This window comes from Salvelinus fontinalis, chromosome 26 (assembly GCF_029448725.1).
Source record: "Salvelinus fontinalis isolate EN_2023a chromosome 26, ASM2944872v1, whole genome shotgun sequence".
NCBI lineage: Eukaryota > Metazoa > Chordata > Actinopteri > Salmoniformes > Salmonidae > Salvelinus > Salvelinus fontinalis.
In genome coordinates, this window is record NC_074690.1 from 19,804,715 (window position 1) to 19,823,371 (window position 18,657).

The 18,657-nt window shown below is 43.1% G+C and overlaps 1 protein-coding gene across 5 annotated transcripts in view; it reads left to right on the plus strand.

The window, feature by feature from the left end:
- Window positions 1–18,430, plus strand: part of LOC129823853 (phosphatidylinositol 3-kinase regulatory subunit gamma-like) — a 57,943-nt gene extending 39,513 nt beyond the window's left edge. For 4 of the 5 annotated variants that reach the window (XM_055882893.1, XM_055882897.1, XM_055882895.1 and 1 more), the window contains exons 8-16: window positions 35–134; window positions 2,585–2,683; window positions 3,091–3,271; window positions 3,836–3,961; window positions 4,444–4,586; window positions 4,799–4,975; window positions 8,382–8,453; window positions 9,712–9,885; window positions 10,625–18,430. In XM_055882893.1, coding sequence (XP_055738868.1) covers window positions 35–134; window positions 2,585–2,683; window positions 3,091–3,271; window positions 3,836–3,961; window positions 4,444–4,586; window positions 4,799–4,975; window positions 8,382–8,453; window positions 9,712–9,885; window positions 10,625–10,802 — 1,250 coding nt within the window. In that variant the 3' untranslated portion in view covers window positions 10,803–18,430. The remainder of the gene's footprint in view (window positions 1–34; window positions 135–2,584; window positions 2,684–3,090; window positions 3,272–3,835; window positions 3,962–4,443; window positions 4,587–4,798; window positions 4,976–8,381; window positions 8,454–9,711; window positions 9,886–10,624) is intronic. The other variant, XM_055882898.1, reaches the window with a different exon arrangement.
- Window positions 18,431–18,657: the final 227 nt, after the last annotated feature.

Here is an 18,657-nt window from a genome sequence, read left to right on the forward strand (position 1 = left end):
TTCCTAACTAATGGGCGTCTCTGTTTATGTGTAGCTCTACCAGCCATGCCAGTAAAGGTCAAAGCTACAACTCCAGCCATGACTGAGAGCAGCATACTGAGTGATTCGGAGTGGTACTGGGGTGAAATCTCCAGGTAAAGAGCCATTCATGTAACAATAGCATTTCTAAATCAATAAAATTATTTAATACATCAACAAAATAGTAGGCCTATAGTGATAGTACTTATTTATCCAGTGTATGTCACGCCATGACCTTACAGATCCTTTTTTATGTCTATTTGGGTTGGTTAGGGTGTGATTTGGTGTGGGTATTCTATGTTCTTTAGTTCTATTATTTTTCCGTGTGTGTTTGTGTGCACCTCGGTTGCGTCACGTTCTTTGCTGTTTACCTGTTTGTTGGATAAGTTTTTCACTCCGATTTAAAAGATGTGGAACGACATGCACGCTGCGCCTTGGTTGTTTTATGACAGGGAGTTTGAGGATAGCGAGCGTGACAGAATTACCCACCACAAGAAGACCAAGCAGCGTGCACCAACCTGGAGGACGAGTTGGACCGGGGAGGAGAGAATGGCAGAGTACAAGACCCGTCACGGAAGCCCGAGAGGCAGCTCCTCAATTATTTTGGGGGGATGGAACACGGGGAGATTGGCGGAGTCGGAGTTTAGACCTGAGCCAACTCCCCGTGCTTACCGTGGGGAGCATGTGACTGGTTATGGGGTGATGCGCACAGTGTCTCGAATGAGCATTCACAGGCCGGTGTGCTCTGTGCCAGCATCCCGCATTTGCCGGGTGAAAGTGGGCATCCAGCCAGAACGGGATGTGCCAGCTCTGCGCTTGAGACTTCCAGTGCGCCTCCACGGCCCAGTGTATCCGGTGCCTCGGCCAAGGACAAGGCCTCCTGTATGTCTCCCCAGCCTGGTGAGCCCTGTGGCAGATCCACGTACCAGACTGCCCATACGTCTCCTCACTCCAGTGATGATCCGTGGCACGAAGCCTCTAGTGATGATCCATGGCAAGAAGCCTCCAGTGATGATCCATGGCACGAAGCCTCCAGTGATGATCCATGGCACGAAGCCTCCAGTGATGATCCATGGCAAGAAGCCTCCAGTGATGATCCATGGCACGAAGCCTCCAGTGATGATCCATGGCACGAAGCCTCTAGTGATGATCCATGGCACGAAGCCTCCAGTGATGATCCATGGCACGAAGCCTCCAGTGAGGAGTCATGGCAAGAAGCCTCCAGTGAGGAGTCATGGCAAGAAGCCTCCAGTGAGGAGTCATGGCAAGAAGCCTCCAGTGAGGAGTCATGGCACGAAGCCTCCAGTGAGGAGTCATGGCACGAAGCCTCCAGTGAGGAGTCATGGCACGAAGCCTCCAGTGAGGAGTCATGGCACGAAGCCTCCAGTGAGGAGTCATGGCACGAAGCCTCCAGTGAGGAGTCATGGCACGAAGCCTCCAGTGAGGAGTCATGGCACGAAGCCTCCAGTGAGGAGTCATGGCACGAAGCCTCCAGTGAGGAGTCATGGCACGAAGCCTCCAGTGAGGAGTCATGGCACGAAGCCTCCAGTGAGGAGTCATGGCACGAAGCCTCCAACGAAGGCCTCCAGTCCGGAGCCTCCAGCGACGTTCTCCAGTCCGGAGCCTCCAGCGACGTTCTCCAGCCCGGAGCCTCCAGCGACGTCCTCCAGCCCGGAGCCTCCAGCGACGGTCCGGAGCCCCCAGCAACGGCCTCCGATCCGCAGCCTCCAGCGACGGTCCGGAGCCCCCAGCAACGGCCTCCGGTCCGGAGCCACCAGCGACGGTGCCTGGTCCGGGGCCCGCTACGAGGGTCCCCAGTCCAGAGCCCGCATCGAGGGTCCCCAGTCCGGGGTCGGCGACGAGGGTCCCCGCACCAGAGGTGCCACCAAAGTGGGGTGAGCCAGTGGTGGAGCGGGGTCTGCGTCCTGCACCTGAGCCGCCACCGTGGATAGATGCCCACCCAGACCCTCCCCTATAGGTTCAGGTTTTGCGGCCGGAGTCCGCACCTTTGGGGGGGGGGGGTACTGTCACGCCCTAACCTTAGAGATTCTTTTTATGTCTCTATTTGGGTTGGTCAGGGTGTGATTTGGGGTGGGTATTCTATGTTCTTTACTCCTATAATTTGTATTTCTATGTTTTGGCCGGGTAGGGTTCTCAATCAGGGACAGCTGTCTATCGTTGTCTCTGATTGTGAACCATACTTAGGTAGCCCTTTTTCCACCTGTCTTGGTGGGAGGTTAACTTTGTTTTTGGCACATAGCCCTTTAGCTTCACGGTTGTTTTGGATTGTTTATTGTTTTTGTCGGCGTCATATAAATAAAGGAATATGTACGCTCACTACGCTGCACTTTGGTCTACTTCCGTTGACGGCCGTGACAGTGTACTACATTTTTGGGTGGATTAAAACAGGATTATAGTAAACATTATTGTGGATTGTAGTATAGGATACTCTGCACACATTGAACAGCCTATTATAATTGCGTGCAAGTGATTTAAGTTGTATTGTGAAGGATGTGGTGCTGTCATGAATTCCCAATTGCCTCTAACTGTGCTGTTGTGTTCCCAGGGAGGAAGTGAATGAGAAGATGAGAGACACTCCTGACGGGACGTTCATGGTCCGCGACGCCTCCAGCAAACTGGAGGGAGAGTACACACTGACCCTCAGGTGAGAGGCTGCCCCCAGTAGATTATATATAGATGTTATGTCAACAGGACCATTAACATTACCATTCCTGAACCTCTGTGAATACTTGATTCTGTGTATCATTTTCTATCTCCTTTTTGAATGTGGAATGTTTGCTATTGCGATACGTGGGACCCTTGTAGCTCAGTTGGTTGAGCATGGCGCTTGCAACACCAGGGTTGTGGGTTTGATTCCCACGGGGGGACCAGTATTAAAATGTATGCACTCATTACTGTAATTCGCTCTGGATAAGAGCATCTGTTAAATTACCAAAAATGTCAAATGTCTTGGGTTCACATTTGAAAAAGAGCAGAGTAAAAAAAATGTTAAGGAAAGAACTAGAACTACTTTCTAAAGGACTTAAGACTGATTTCTCAACCGTTCCACAGGAAAGGCGGCAACAACAAGCTGATCAAGGTCTGCCACCGGGAAGGTCGCTATGGCTTCTCAGAGCCTCTCACCTTTATCACGGTGGTAGAGCTCATCAACCACTACCGCCATGAGTCCCTGGCCCAGTACAACGCCAAGCTGGACACCCGGCTCCTCTACCCTGTATCCAAATTCCAGCAGGTACATACACTACATAAACAACAACTGAACAACATTCAATTGTCCATGAAAATGAAAAAGTATTTTTGCTGGCCCACCTCTCTTGAGGCTACACAAAACCCTCCTGTAATTGATACTATGGTCATATTTGTGAAATATCTGAGGGGTTGCCATTTAGGCACCTGAAGTTCCAGCATAATGCATTTAAGTTAGAATGCAAGTTGGAATGCATGAACTTTTGATGCCAAAATGGAGAAAACAGTTCCTGCTGTATTGCTGTCCTCCAACCTGAGTGGCTGCTTGGTGAGTATTCTCACTGACTGTTGGCTGACGTGAGAACCATATATTTAGAGAGTTAGGATATTGAGGTTTCTGCATTATGATCAATTTACATGACACTACATCCCCATGGGCAATGGTGACCAATAGCAGTTCACTGAATTTTCAGAATTTTTAACAATGCTATTCTCAAGATCCTCGTCATGAATTAATAAATGGAATGCTCAAAGGCGCTAACATGACGTCCTGTTTTAAAAGTTGCTCCAACTCTCTAAATATATGGCCCTGGCTAACATTTCTCCTCAGGAGCAGCTGGTGAAGGAGGACAGCACTGAGGCGGTGGGCGAGCAGCTGAAGGTGTACCACGAGCAGTACCAGGAGAAGAGCTGGGAGTACGACGTGCTCTACGAGGAGTACACACGCACCTCACAGGTCCTATATTGCTTATTATAAACTGGGTGGTTCGAGTCCTGAATGCTGATTGGCGGGTATGACAAAACATTTATTTTAGTGCTCTAATTACATTGGTAACCAGTTTATAATAGCAATAAGGCACCTTGGGGGTTCGTGGCATATTGGCAATATACCACGGCTAAGGGCTATATCCTAGCACTCTGCATTGCATCGTGCTTAAGAACAGCCCTTAGCTGTGATATATTGGCCATATACCACACCCCCTCGGGCCTTATTGCTTTACTATACTGTAGGCATACTATACTGTATAGAGACTATTAGTCCACACTACTGACTTCTAGACCACCCGTCTCAAGCTCTGTCACAAAACGATTTGTCTTGTATTTGTCTTTTTTGTATCCTTCCTCTGTAACCAATGATGTGAAGGAACTGGTGAAAACGGCATGATGGAAAATCACATGCCTCCTGTTATGAGGTGATCCCGTTTGTGTCTCTGTCAGGAGCTCCAGATGAAGCGCACAGCCATCGAGGCCTTCAACGAGACCATCAAGATCTTCGAAGAGCAGTGTGAGACTCAGGAGCGCTACAGCAAAGAGACCATCGAGAAGTTCCGACGTGAAGGCAACGACAAAGAGATCCAGAAGTAACCATTTTGCCTATTCATAGTGACATGGGTATTTATACCACAGCCCGTATCAAACTAGTACCTATGTATGTATGTAGCATGTATTTTAAGCCAATTTTAAAACAACATTCAGTCAATGTATTGTAAAGAACAGTCAAACCAAACCAAAACCACTACAAATGAACCCCAGAGCAAAAACTGTTACGGAGCTTTCTTCCCACTCACTTCAGGATCCAAAGCAACTCGGAGCGTCTGAAGTCTCGGGTGACAGAGATCCACGACAGCAAGAGGAAGCTGGAGCAGGACCTGAAACAGCAGGCAACCGACAACAGAGAGATCGACAAGAGGATGAACAGCCTGAAACCAGACCTCATGCAGCTAAGGAAGATCAGGGACCAGTACCTGGTGTAAGAAAACGCTATGCTGTACGATGCTATACTATCCCAGCCCTTACATTTATATTCGGTCTTTATCCAAGGACTCTTAGCTTGAACCTAGTTGGGTTAACCTTTTGGGATAGACATGGAAAAAACCCACATGGGCTACAACATGGGTCTTTATGGCTACATTTACACAGGCAGTCCAATTCTGTTTCTTTTTTCCACTAATTTGTCTTTTGACCAATCAGATCAGCTCTTTTGCCAATAATTGGGCAAGATCAGAATCGGGCTGCTTGTGTAAACGCAGCCAAGTGGACCCCTTACAATTTTTATAGGGCTACAGTAACCTTATTTGTTTTTCATTTGAAAGACTCTTTAATATTTTGGACCATTCAGAATCAGTTTTCTGGACAGTCTGTTCTAACAAGCCGATTTTAGCTAGCTCAATAATTTAACATGGTATTCATTTTAGTTCATTTTAGTTTAGTTTAGTTCAGCCAACTTTCTAATTTCAGTTTCATTTTACCACAAATTCCACAAACAAAACTTGAGTCCTTAAATTGATTCCACTCAAAAAAATACTTGATTCCTTCAAAATAATACATTCCCAGCATATTGCAGCATGTGAATCGCAAATCATTTGCCAAGCAATTCCTGAACAATTCATCAGCATTCTGACAAATGGCAGCCGTCATTCTGATTCAGATTGTACCTGCCTGTGTAGCAATTAACATGGCTTGAAACTTGTACCGAGTAAGCCAACAGCTGATAAATACAGCGAGGGCCGTATAATTAGGTACTGAGAAATGTACATTCACAAAGAACGACATAGTCAACTCAGTGGTTCAAACATGTCATGAGTGTTTCTTTACTACTAACGCAAGCTTGTTCAGCAAGCAAGCCATTTTTGTTGGCTCCCATGCAAAACGAGCTAGCTAACAGTAACCAGTGTTGCCAACTTAGTGACTTTGTCACTATATTTAGCAACTATTCAGACCCTTCTAGCAATGCATTTCCCCCAAAATCGACTAGTGACTTTTTCTGGTGTTATTGGAGACTTTTGGAGACTGACATGAAAGCACGTATCGTTTTTGCTCTTCTCAACGAGCAGCGGGTGCTGCTGTGGGCCCCATCCCCGTTCCAAAGAAGTCACAGGCAGCCCAGTCCTCGCGCAGCAGTCCCTCCCAGCTGCAGTCAGAGCAGGAGATGTTCACCCCGCCGCGTCCAGACTGCAAATGAATCGCGCATGCGGGAAGCCGCCGCTGGCTGATCCCGCCCTGGTTTGCATTCAGGGCGGGATGTAAATGTAAAATGTTCTTTATCTAAAATAAATCACTGCACATAAATATATCACTGCATTTGACTCACACAGCCTCAGTCACTTACTCACCTTGTCCACTGTGTGTGTGCCCCTGTGACATAAGCTAAACATCTAGCTGGCTAGCTCATCATGTCTCAGTTTAAACTGTACACTCAAAAATACAGAAAGGAATGGGAATCAAACCCTGAATTCAAAGGCTGGTTGAAGCTGTTTATTGGAGATGATACACGGGCATGCTGCCTGTATTGTAAGGCTGATTTCTACGCCAAACTTAGTGATGTAAAAAAACACATGACAACTCAAAATCAAACTCAAAATGCAAAGCCTTATAACAGTTCCACCCAAAACAAGTTGCAATTTATCGTTTAAAAAATTGACTCTCCATTATAGTCTGAGGCCACCATGACATTAGCTATCACTGAACACTGTTCCATGCTGGCATGTGATCACATTGGAGAAGCATGTAGAGCTGCTTTCTCAGACTCCACTGCTGCTACCCACTTCAAAGTGTACAGAAATGATAATTGGTGTTCTAGCACCATACATTCTGAAAAAGTTGGTCGCAGATGTGAGTGACCAGCGTTTCATCCTCATCCTCGATGAGTCCATGGATGTAAGTGTTTCTAAGTACCTGGGGGTTGTGATAAGGTACTTTAGTGACACCAAGCAGACAATTGTATCAACTTTTGTGGGGCTTGTTGAGTTGGAGGGAGGAGATGCCAAATTTATAGACCGTGCTGTTGTGGCTTTCCTCGAGAGGTGTTGTCTTAAAAAAGAGAAACTCTGGGGATAGGGACTGACAATGCCTCTGTTATGACGGGGAATAACAATGGGGTCCATAAAGTCCTGAAGGAGGAGTATGGCCTCAACTATCTGGTTCTTATTCACTGTGTGCCGCTCTCTGCAGCTTGCTCATTTGTAGCTCTAAACATATTTAGGGTGTTTTTTTACTCACTTTTTGTCTCTCCCACGACGTTATTTCTCTCCTACAGCGTCCATCACAGTTACATGCACATGGCCAATTATGCAAATTAGGCGATGACGTCATTTAGCGACTTTTAGGATAGCCAATAGCTACTTTCCTTACTGAGGAGTTGGCAACACTGACAGGAACTAGCTCAACAATAAACCAAGGCCTAGTATGTTCATGACGCGGCTAGATAGCTACCTCGACAACAAGGAGGATTTTTGAGCTAGCTAGCCACATTGTTTCAGCTCATCTTGAGTTAGAAACATAGCGTTAGCTAGCTTACTAGAAACAATGCCAAACATTAGCTAGCTAGCTAGCTATCGTTAGTTATAACAAGTCTGCAGCCAGGCAACATCAGAAAATACCAAAACTGATTAGCTAGCTAACCACACAAAAAACATCACCCATTCCACTTACCGGTCAAATCACTTTGTAGACATGGAGTTAGAACCCCAACGTTTACTGTACAGTCTTTGGTTTAGCGCCTGAATTTGAAATTCCGTCATATGCCCTTGCTCCTCAAAATATTCTCTGCATTTCATTAGTTGGCGTTTTTACAGCGCATTAAAAAAGTATTCAGGGCCCATTTTGGACCCACACATGACCCAGGTGCTATGCCCAACGGGGTCCCAGAGACAATCCCTGGCCATATTCACACCAGCTAACCCCTTTGTAAATGGTAAAGGGCCCATTTGGGACCTATGGGTTTGCCTGTGTGTGACTTAAATGGTTAACCCGATTGGGTCCCAATCATAATTCCTGAAAAACTAACACCAGATTGCCAATGGGAAAAATTATTCAGGGCCCATTTGGGACCCATGTTATAGTCCACATGGGTTTTCCCATGTGCGACCCTGGTAGTAGGCCCAACTGGGTCCCATAGACAGACAGACCCTGACTATATTCACTTGGTTTTTCCATATCTTGCCCAAAAGGTCAACCCAAATGTGTACCAGCTAAGATAACCATGTAGAGCCATTGCTCCCCACCTGGACATGTTGGTTGGGGGAGCTATACAATGCTAGGCTATGCAATGCTAGGCTATACAATGCTATGTTATGCTTCTTATTATTTTCTATTAGTATTTTTGTGAACTGAATTGAAGAGGAATGGAGTCAAATTCTCTTTCTTTGGTCTTGCAGGTGGTTGACACAGAAGGGGACGAGGCAGAAGAAGATTAATGAATGGCTGGGCATAAAGAACGAGGCAGAAGAGTAAGTGATGAAGAAGGAATGTTTGGCAAGTGATTAGATCGCTTGTTAAGAGCTACATACATGGGCAGGAGCGGACTGGAACCAGAAATCGGCTCTTGCATTTCTAATACCCCCGCCCATTTTACCCCCATTATAATTTTGCTTCAAAAAAGTTGTTGGACAGGCCGAAAAAGGCTAAAAATTAACCAGCCCATCTGGCATTTACACATCTGGCCATCTGTAAATGTTGAATTTGAAACTGTTGCCTTGTATTCTGTATTGACGTCAAATTTATGTCATATTCTGGTTGTAAAAAAATACATTTTATAAAATTACATAGTTACATCATTGCAACCAATTCTGCCCACTGACAATGATCATGTTGTCTTTCTTTAAAAGGCCCAAGGCTTTTAAACTCTGCACCATCTCGCCAAACGTCTGCAGCACCAAAATACATCTAATAATAAACCTAAAACTGTTATAAAGGATTTAGAAAGACATCCAGTAAGACGATGAGTCATTAACCCCCCCATCTTTGGGCTCCCGAGTGGCGCAGCGGTCTAAGGCACTGCATCTCAGTGCAAGAGGCGTCACTGCATTCCCTGGTTCGAATCCAGGCTGCATTACATCCGGCCATGATTGGGAGTCCCATTGGGCCAACACCTCCTTTGGCCGCTTTTCCTTCCAGTTCTCTGCTGCCAGTGACTGGAACGAATTGCAAAACTCGCTGAAGCTGGAGACTTATATTTCCCTCACTAACTTTAAACATCAGCTATCTGAGCAGCTAACCGATCGCTGCAGCTGTACATAGTCCATCTGTAAATAGCTCACCCAATCTACCTACCTCAACCCCATATTGTTTTTATTTACTTTTCTGCTGTTTTGCACACCAGTATTTCTACTTGCACATCATCATCTGCTCATCTATCACTCCAGTGTTAATTTGCTAAATTGTAACTACTTCGCTACTATGGTCTATTTATTGCCTACCTCCTCACGCCATTTGCACACACTGTATATAGACTTTCTTTTTTTCTATTGTGTTATTGACTGTACGCTTGTTTTTTCCATGTGTAACTCTGTGTTGTTGTTTGTGTCGCACTGCTTTGCTTTATCTTAGCCAGGTCGCAGTTGTAAATGATAACTTGTTCTCAACTAGCTTACCTGGTTAAATAAAGGTGGAATAAAATTTAAAATTGTAAATAAGAATTTGCTCTTAACTAACTTGCCTAATTAAATAAAGGTTAAATCTGTTTTCTTTTTTATTTCCCTCCTACAGCTCCTACTGGCTGGTGGAGGAGGACGAAGGCTCGCCCCACCATGACGCCGGCACCTGGTACATGGGCGACATCAAGCGCACCCAGGCAGAGGAGCTGCTGAGGGACAAGTGTGACGGAACCTTCCTCATCCGAGAGAGCCAGACGCAGAAGGGCTCCTATGCCTGCTCTGTAGTGTGAGTGTTTATTTCAATGTGTTACATATCCTTTTGTGTCAGTCGAAAGAGCTAAGATTATTCATTGATGGGTTGATCTATTTAAAATTGGCAAATAGGAATAAAGTATGTGGTTGTAACTAAAACTAAAACATACTATATCCCTATTCTTACTTGCCAATTTTAAATAGATGTTGTTGGCATCCCCTCAAATGACAATTGTACACTGTGCCATTGATATAAGGGGACACCAGTAGACAACAAAGGGGAGACCCACATAGCTACTGCACTGTAAAAACAATCCTGTCGTTTTTACGGTAACTTATTGTCAGCCAGTTACCTGTAAGTTATTGTAAAAAAGGAAAAAAGAAAAAAAGTACAGTATTCTACCTTAAATTCCATTGAAACTTTGGTTTAACAGTACATTATAAACTTTACAGTTGCTTTGTAATTCTACATAATATATTGTACCTTTTTTACAGTAACTTACAGGTAACTGGCTGCCAGTAAGTTACCGTAAAAACAACAGGATGTTTTTTACAGTGTGGAGTAGGTCAAAGCTGTGCCCTGGAAAACCTTAGTAGCGCATGGGTGAAGTTGGGGCTTGTGATGATTGTGAATTTCCTTTCTTTTTTGGCTTCAGACCAACCCTAACGTATAACTTAAAATGTTGTTTTTGTTTTTAATTACTAAGGAAACATTTGTGACATTTGACCTTTTGTTTGTTTGCATAAAACTGTAATTGCTCTGTCTCCCCCAGTGTGGACGGCGACGCCAAGCACTGCGTCATCTACAAGACGGACAAAGGCTATGGCTTTGCCGAGCCCTACAACCTTTACAGCTCCCTGAAGGACCTGGTGCTCCACTACAAGCACGAGTCCCTGGTCCAACACAACGACCAGTTGAATGTAACCCTGGCCTACCCGGTCCTCACCTAGACCTAGCAGCAGCACCCCAGATGAGGGGCAGCGTGGCATGACGACCCCCAATGGAGACCAGAGCTTCTAAAGCATGGCAAATCAAGCACACTACGTACTACAGTACCAACCACAGTAAACATGAGACAAAAAACATAGACGTGTTCGTAGACGAAAAACAACATAAGCACACAGTTATGATATAAGCTTTCAGACCATAGTTAGAAGAGCAAGAGGGAGTGAGAGAGGAAAGGAGAGAGTCGGGAAGCTAGAGGGTAAAGATACTGGATGTAGAATAGATTTTTGGGGAAGGGAAGTTGATGCCAGCTTTCAGATGCATGGTGCTGAAAAGGAGGGCTGGGGTGGAGGGTCAAACTGTTAGATTCTATAAAAAGCTTGCTTAAGTGCCATAGAGAGCCTTGATTGACCACAAGCCTGTGTTGGGAAAGAAGGGGACTGTGGGGTGGGTGGGTTGGTGCTGGGAGGGAGAGCAAACTACAGCTTTAGAAATATATATATATATATATATATATTGTTTTTTTAAGTCCAATTTCCATGAACCTGCCGTGGGCTCTCCTCCAGTTTGTTGTAAGATATAAATTCTTTATGAAAAGAGATGTGATATATTTGGTGTATTGTGAATATATAGATGATATTCACAATAGATCAAATATATAGTGTATTGATGAATACAGTTTCTAAAGGGATTCAAGTTTCCCTTTTCTGTTTAATCATGGCTAGTGGAGAAATCCCTCCAAGCTCGTTTCTACATTTCTGTTCTAGTCAGGATTGGGCTCAATTCCATTTAGATTCCAGTCATTTCAGGAAGTACACGGAAATTCCAATTCCAATGGTCTTTAATGCTTTTCAATGAGGAACATTTTACATTGGAATGTAATATACTTTCTGAATTGAGTGGAATTCAAATGGAATTGACCCCAACTCTGCTTCTAGTGCTTTCTTTTATACTGTAGCCTATAGCCATGATTGACTATGGTATTACTGTTAGTATTCATGGTGTTTTTATTTCTACGTGAATATACTCACAGAGCATCAATCTATTGGATCTTAACTCTCTGTACTTAGTCTCTAGGAAGCCTGTCTAGTACAATGTTCTTCTCACAAGCGTTTGCTCACAGCGTTACTACTACTCACAGTACTTCCTCTTTGAGCTTGACTGTTGTTTTTATTTGACACAAGCTTGATTCACAGAGCTGTAGAACATTGTTGTACATAAGAAAAAAAACGGATTATTGTAGAAAGCCGTTATATGACCCATATATCTACAGACAGTAACAGGCAGTGTGACTGTCAGTCTAAAAGCTGTATTTGCTGTACGTAACCATGCAAACAGAAAGTATTGAATGCTTTCCTTCCCAACTGTGTCCCCCCGCAGGGGAAACTGCTTTCCTTCCCAACTGTGTCCCCCCGCAGGGGAAACTGCTTTCCTTCCCAACTGTGTCCCCCCGCAGGGGAAACTGCTTTCCTTCCCAACTGTGTCCCCCTGCAGGGGAAACTGCTTTCCTTCCCAACTGTGTCCCCCCGCAGGGGAAACTGCTTTCCTTCCCAACTGTGTCCCCCCGCAGGGGAAACTGCTTTCCTTCCCAACTGTGTCCCCCCGCAGGGGAAACTGCTTTCCTTCCCAACTGTGTCCCCCTGCAGGGGAAACTGCTTTCCTTCCCAACTGTGTCCCCCCGCAGGGGAAACTGCTTTCCTTCCCAACTGTGTCCCCCCGCAGGGGAAACTGCTTTCCTTCCCAACTGTGTCCCCCTGCAGGGGAAACTGCTTTCCTTCCCAACTGTGTCCCCCCGCAGGGGAAACTGCTTTCCTTCCCAACTGTGTCCCCCCGCAGGGGAAACTGCTTTCCTTCCCAACTGTGTCCCCCCGCAGGGGAAACTGCTTTCCTTCCCAACTGTGTCCCCCCGCAGGGGAAACTGCTTTCCTTTCCAACTGTGTCCCCCCGCAGGGGAAACTGCTTTCCTTCCCAACTGTGTCCCCCCGCAGGGGAAACTGCTGGAGGATGCGCAGTATCCAGCTAAACGAGCCAAATGAAGGATGTCTTTCATGTAGCAAAAACAATATCTGATCCGTTTTGAGCATGACCACAGAGATTCGAGAGAATTTCTATAAGTACAGAATGCATGTAAATCCTTCTTTTGGATAGTACCTAGAAACTCGCCCTGGTACTCGTGCTGTTTTAAGTGTGTACGTCTCATGTCGTAGACCAGTATAATGCACAAACAATAGTAAGTGAATAAGAATACATGGAGATTTACAGACACACTCAGTGTGGAGTGAATCCCTCCACAGGTACTGAGCAGTACTTTTGTTGTGTGGCTTCAGGGACTTACTCTGCCAATGCTTCTATTCCTTTTCCATAGCATAGACTTTGTTTGTGTGACTTTGTTTGTGTGAATACACTTCAGCCAAAATTTGAAGGTTGATTCTTGACTTGAAAGTGAAAATCCACTCAAACTATCTTTGGTATTTGTTTTTTTCATTAGTCCACTTGATACAGTCCCAAAACATTTTAGGACTGTATCAACAGAAAAAAATCTAAATAATTTTATTGAATGGATTTTCCCTTTAAAGAAACATCATGTAATGAAACTGAGGATATCGAGGATTTAAATTTGGTGACTTGATTTAAGTGCTGCATTTAGATTCGTTGAGAAAGAGGGAACATTTGTAGAATGATGGCCACTCCTTTTTGGGCAGTTCTAAACATGATCATTTGCTCAAAGTGTGATTTATTTTTGCTCTTTTGGTAATACAGATTAAGTATGATGCGTAAATATTGCAATTGAACAGTCATGCAAGTGGATTGGTTAATTAGTTATGGGAAATTAGATGGTACAAATGTTGGTTGGAGACAAAAAATTATGTTAAGGATAAATACATTGGTACTGTTTAATGGTGCTTTGGACAGTTCTTGGCCAGAAGACTAGACAAGAATTAAACTCAAAGTGACATTAGTTGGGTGTCTTGAGAGGGATATAAAAGAGTGTGAATCACAAAGTTAAGAAGTGCCTTCTCTGTCTGTGTTACTTAGCTCTTGTCTTTTTGTCAGAAGAGCTTCTCTCCTGTAGACAGAGCCACAGTGTACTGTAGTCTTTGCTTAAAAACGACCCGCACTAAATTCTTCCGCTTCTGTTCGCTACATACTTTAGTCCGAGTCTACCATCATTGAAGTCATTTGTGGTGAGGAGGCGCGTTTTGCAAAATAAAGCAATCAGCGATTAGATTGTCTCTAACCAATTAGTGTCAAAGCCAATGACGAATTTTCAAATTGCCGCTTTACCTACGTGTTCTGGCTCTGGCCCAATCCATCGGTTTCTGGACCAATCAGGTGGCCCCGAAATATATTTGCATTCGGGGTCGGCGAGGTATTGCGTAAGAAACTAGCGTCCAGGGGTGTGGCATAGCGTTTGGCTGGAGCAAGGAGTCTGAGTAGCCAGGCAACTAATGTCAACCCCTGAAGAGAACTGGCAAATGAGCAAAGTTATCGTCTTTCCTTTAGTGTGTGTGTGTGTGTGTGTGTGTGTGTGTGTGTGTGTGTGTGTGTGTGTGTGTGTGTGTGTGTGTGTGTGTGTGTGTGTGTGTGGTGCGAGTTATGGAGGTTGTTTGTTTAGTTATGCTCCTCTTTTGTTCTTTTTTGTGACTGGGGCTATTTCTTGGTGCTCTTCAGTGAGCGAGGCAGATTCCTTTGGGGTTTGTTGTATAGTTTATTGAATCAAACCTAGAGTGGATAGAAATGTGAATACACAGTCGTAGCCCAACACCGCGTTTTGTTGAATAAGCCGAATCTCATTCGATAAGCACTCAATTGAATGCATGCAGTTTTTCTGTGTTTTCACATCAATACCCTGTGAATTCAGATCCCGTTTACCCAGCTACTGACGTATTTATTTACAGTCCGTCGGACCATCATTTTGTGAATGTGCTTTTTCCTGTTCCACACTCCTTAATTGAGTGTGTCTAGGTCTAAAAAAAGTCAATTAATTCTAAACCATGTCAGTGAAGCTCAGTAAGCCATGATAGTGTTTTTTTATTAAGCGTCTCATGTCAGGGATGTTTTATCTGACTTTCTTTGTGAATCAAAGTGAAACCCGTTGGTGTCCCCTTACACAATACATAGGGTGGAGGCATAACAAACTTTGAAATAGTAGCCTGTATTCTGAACCTGTTTTGAAATTGACCTTGAGGCAAGAGGGACTAATGTCCATTATTGCTGTTTTTCATGATTAAATTGTTTAACTGTATATACTATAAAACTGTGTTCCGTGTCTGGTTTTGATTGTGTCAGGCCTACCCATTTCCCATTTGAAAATGGGTGACCCATTTCAAACCAAATGAAAGGGAAGCTAGCTAATATGCAATCGGTGTAATTGGTCGGTCCTCAGCTCTCTAATGCTATATGAATGTCATGGAGTCACATTAACGTCACTTGCATTAACATTACTGTTAACATTTGTGCAGTGATCGTGTTTCAGTGGTCGTGCCCAATGAGATTGGTTTGCGGATGAGGGTGAGTTGACCGTTGTTGTGCTTTGACTTGGAGCAGAAGTTGCTTTGAATTGTCCTTTACCATGTTATCGTGAAACAGCATGTGTCTGAGCACCCGCCAAAATGATCAGATGAATTACCCATTATTGCTTATCTCTGGTACAAAATACCTGTAATAAGGTATCATACTTCTACCATATAATTTACTGAATACAAGTAATTAACATTTATTACATTTGATGAATATTTAGGTTTGAAGCATATTTGGAAGAAATATATAGAAATATATCTTGACATATTGTTTTGGGTTATATATTCTGATTTAATTATGCTGGAAACGGATCAGAAACAGACGCTAACTTAATCAGAGCTTTGATGCTAACGCGTCTATTCACGTGCCACAGCAGCATTTCATCAGTGGGCCAAGTGGTTTCTAGTTTCCAGAAACTGAGCTTTATCATAATCAACAGCAAGCTTCCCTTCTTTTTTGTGGTTCTATTGATTTTAATTGACCCACAATAATTATAATGAAGAGGAGGCAGGCTCATCTATGTTTAAAATGAAGCTCTCAATCTAGTTGTCCATGATGATTTCATACTGATTGGTCAACCTTGGCCTCATTTAACCAACTCACACATATGTGTTTGTATCAAGTCTGAGTCAAGATTATCAGTAGCCTTGACACCAGTGTCTTTCAGCAAAGCTCCATTGTTGCTATCCTACCAAGGGCGGTGACAACAGAGCTGACCAGCACTGGGACTAGCTGCTATCTAGACTACAGCCTGTATATTTTTAAGATGATAAGATTGTTTTTCTAAGCAGAAAATAGTTTCCTATACAGATCTGCTTTGTCCATAGGATGGGGAAAGCACCCTTTATTTTCATTTATTTCAGATCATGGTGGCAATTATTTTTATTTTGACATGAACGTGTATTCTCAGTTTGAGATTCTGGTTGTGTTTTCTTTTTGGCAAAAGGAGGCAGTTTGAAAGTTTCACCAGGGGAGTGTTTGAGATGGTATGAAAATAATGTATGATTCGAAGAGCGGGGCATTTATTAATCATTGGATAAAGTCCCCCCAAATGCACTAGAAAACACATACTTTATACCATCCAAACATGTTGCCAACAACAATAGTTAAGGTACAAATGTAAATGGTTCAGCAACACTCCTTCGGTGAATAACAGACCTTTGTACATGGAACAATGATGGCATTAGAAAGTGTTCCTTTAAGGTGCCTGAGTAGGGTTTGTTTTTAATTTGGCTTTTAAGCTAATTGATTTGTCTGTCCAAGTGTTTGTTTTGGTTTGTTTTGTTTGTTTTTGTTTGTTAATGATAACCGTACAGAATCTATCAAATAAGCTAGCTTGAATATTTTCCTCCATACAGAAAAGTACAAATGTTTACGATATCTAATTAACCAAATAGCAAGTATGCGTTTGAGAATCAATCTGTCTGTCACTAAAAATGACTGATAGATTGATTTGATTTATTTCTTTCCTCTGTCATTTTAAACTTGAAGATGTTATGACTGCTTATTCTTTTGTTTAGATGTTGTTGTTTTTTACTTGTCAAACAGTGCTCCCTCAATATGACAAAAATAAGAATTGTTACCATCGTCTGCTTAGAACAAAATCGACTATTTAAAAATAAAAATGGCACCCGGGGCAGAATGGTCCCTGGGTGGCTTAGAATCATTAAAGAGAGGCTGAACACGCCGTTTGGCATCTGCTCTGTTTCTCATTAGAAAAAGTAGATTTCAGTCTCCGAGGTATGTTTCCTGACCGAGTCCTCATTTGGTTAATGATGTTTGTCCACCATTAGACACTGGAAGCCTATTTCCTTTCCTCAAAATCCCATAATGAATCTAGGATAACTCAAGAAATCTGTAATTAATTTAGACCTTTTGGCCGAGGATGTTTTAGTTGCAAAATTTGAAATCTGACTAAGGTGTTTGGTGCAGTATTTCTCAAGTTAAAAAAATCAGAGACGCATTGTCTTATGTTAACAAAGTCAGAGCTGCTGGGCAGGCCTGCCTTACTGTCTATGCTATTGGATAGAGAGCAATCACCGCAGCTGGTCACCCCATAATAGTGGGTAAATGGACATCGTCAAATCAAAACCCAAAATTCATTTACCTGTTGTGACACACGGATGTTCCAAACTCCGTTTTAGACCAGACTGACTTTATGACAAAAATTATCCTATTTACACTTTGTAGTAAATTTTGACATTAGAATAAATGTTTCTGACACATATCGATGACACAAATCCTAACTTTAGACAATCTTAACTTTGCGTTTTTGCACATCGTGCATTGATGTCAATGGGAGATTTAAAAAAAAAAATAATAATACGTTCATTTTTTGGAGTTAGTTGCAAATCTCAAAGTTTTGGCTGTAGATTACACCATAGGTGATTTGGGAGGCTTTAGATTTCAGATTGCTGTGAGAGAGAGGTTTAGCCAACTAGTACATTTTAATTTGGAAATGTGAAGAGGCATGGGTTTCCATTTTGCACTAAGAGGTTATCCTTGTCTCACTATGATAGAGAAATGCAGTACATTCGTTGAATTGCTCTCTGTCATTCAAAACAGACTCAATTAAAAATGATGCTTTCATTTACTTCTGTTATCTAATCTCTGCAACCCTTCAATGTAGATTTTATCCTAAGTGGTGTTTGTGATCATGTGACAGTCGTAGAATGCACATCCGGTACAGTACATTTTGACAAGACTTTCTTTGCTTTGGAGAAATCAAAGTACAGTATGATAATATGATTCTTACATGTGGCGCCATGTTTTCCCTTTTTTTCAAAACAGTAAATGGACATGAACCAGACTGTCTGATAAAGCTACTCTACACCAAAGTGCAATTGAACTCAGAGGGAGCACTGTTGGTGAACCAGTGGGAGTCTACTCTCCTGGTTGTGGTGTGCACAATCTTTATGTATGGAAGATTATTATTCTTCTCATCTTTTTCCAGTCTGTCTTAGATAATTCAGATGCAACATTCTTTCTTTTGTTTTTTGTGTACAGCTTGCTTCGGAGTTGTCTCAAACAGGTACTCTTACTTCTGTACGGTTCTTTCCTTAGGATGATGCAATGATTAAAAAAATAAAATAAAATATGTAAGAAGAAGAAAGAGGACTCCATGTGTATTTTTTCAGTAAGTTTGACATGTAGCCATGTAGCAGCACAGGTAGCTGGTGTCACCTTAATTCGGGAGGACGGTTTCCTAGTAATGGCTGAAATGGAACGAATGGAATGGTACTGACACATCCCACATACACAATGTTCTTGTGTTTGTACCATTCCATTCACTTTATTCCAGTCATTATGAGCCCTCATCCCCTCCCCAGCCTCCTGTCA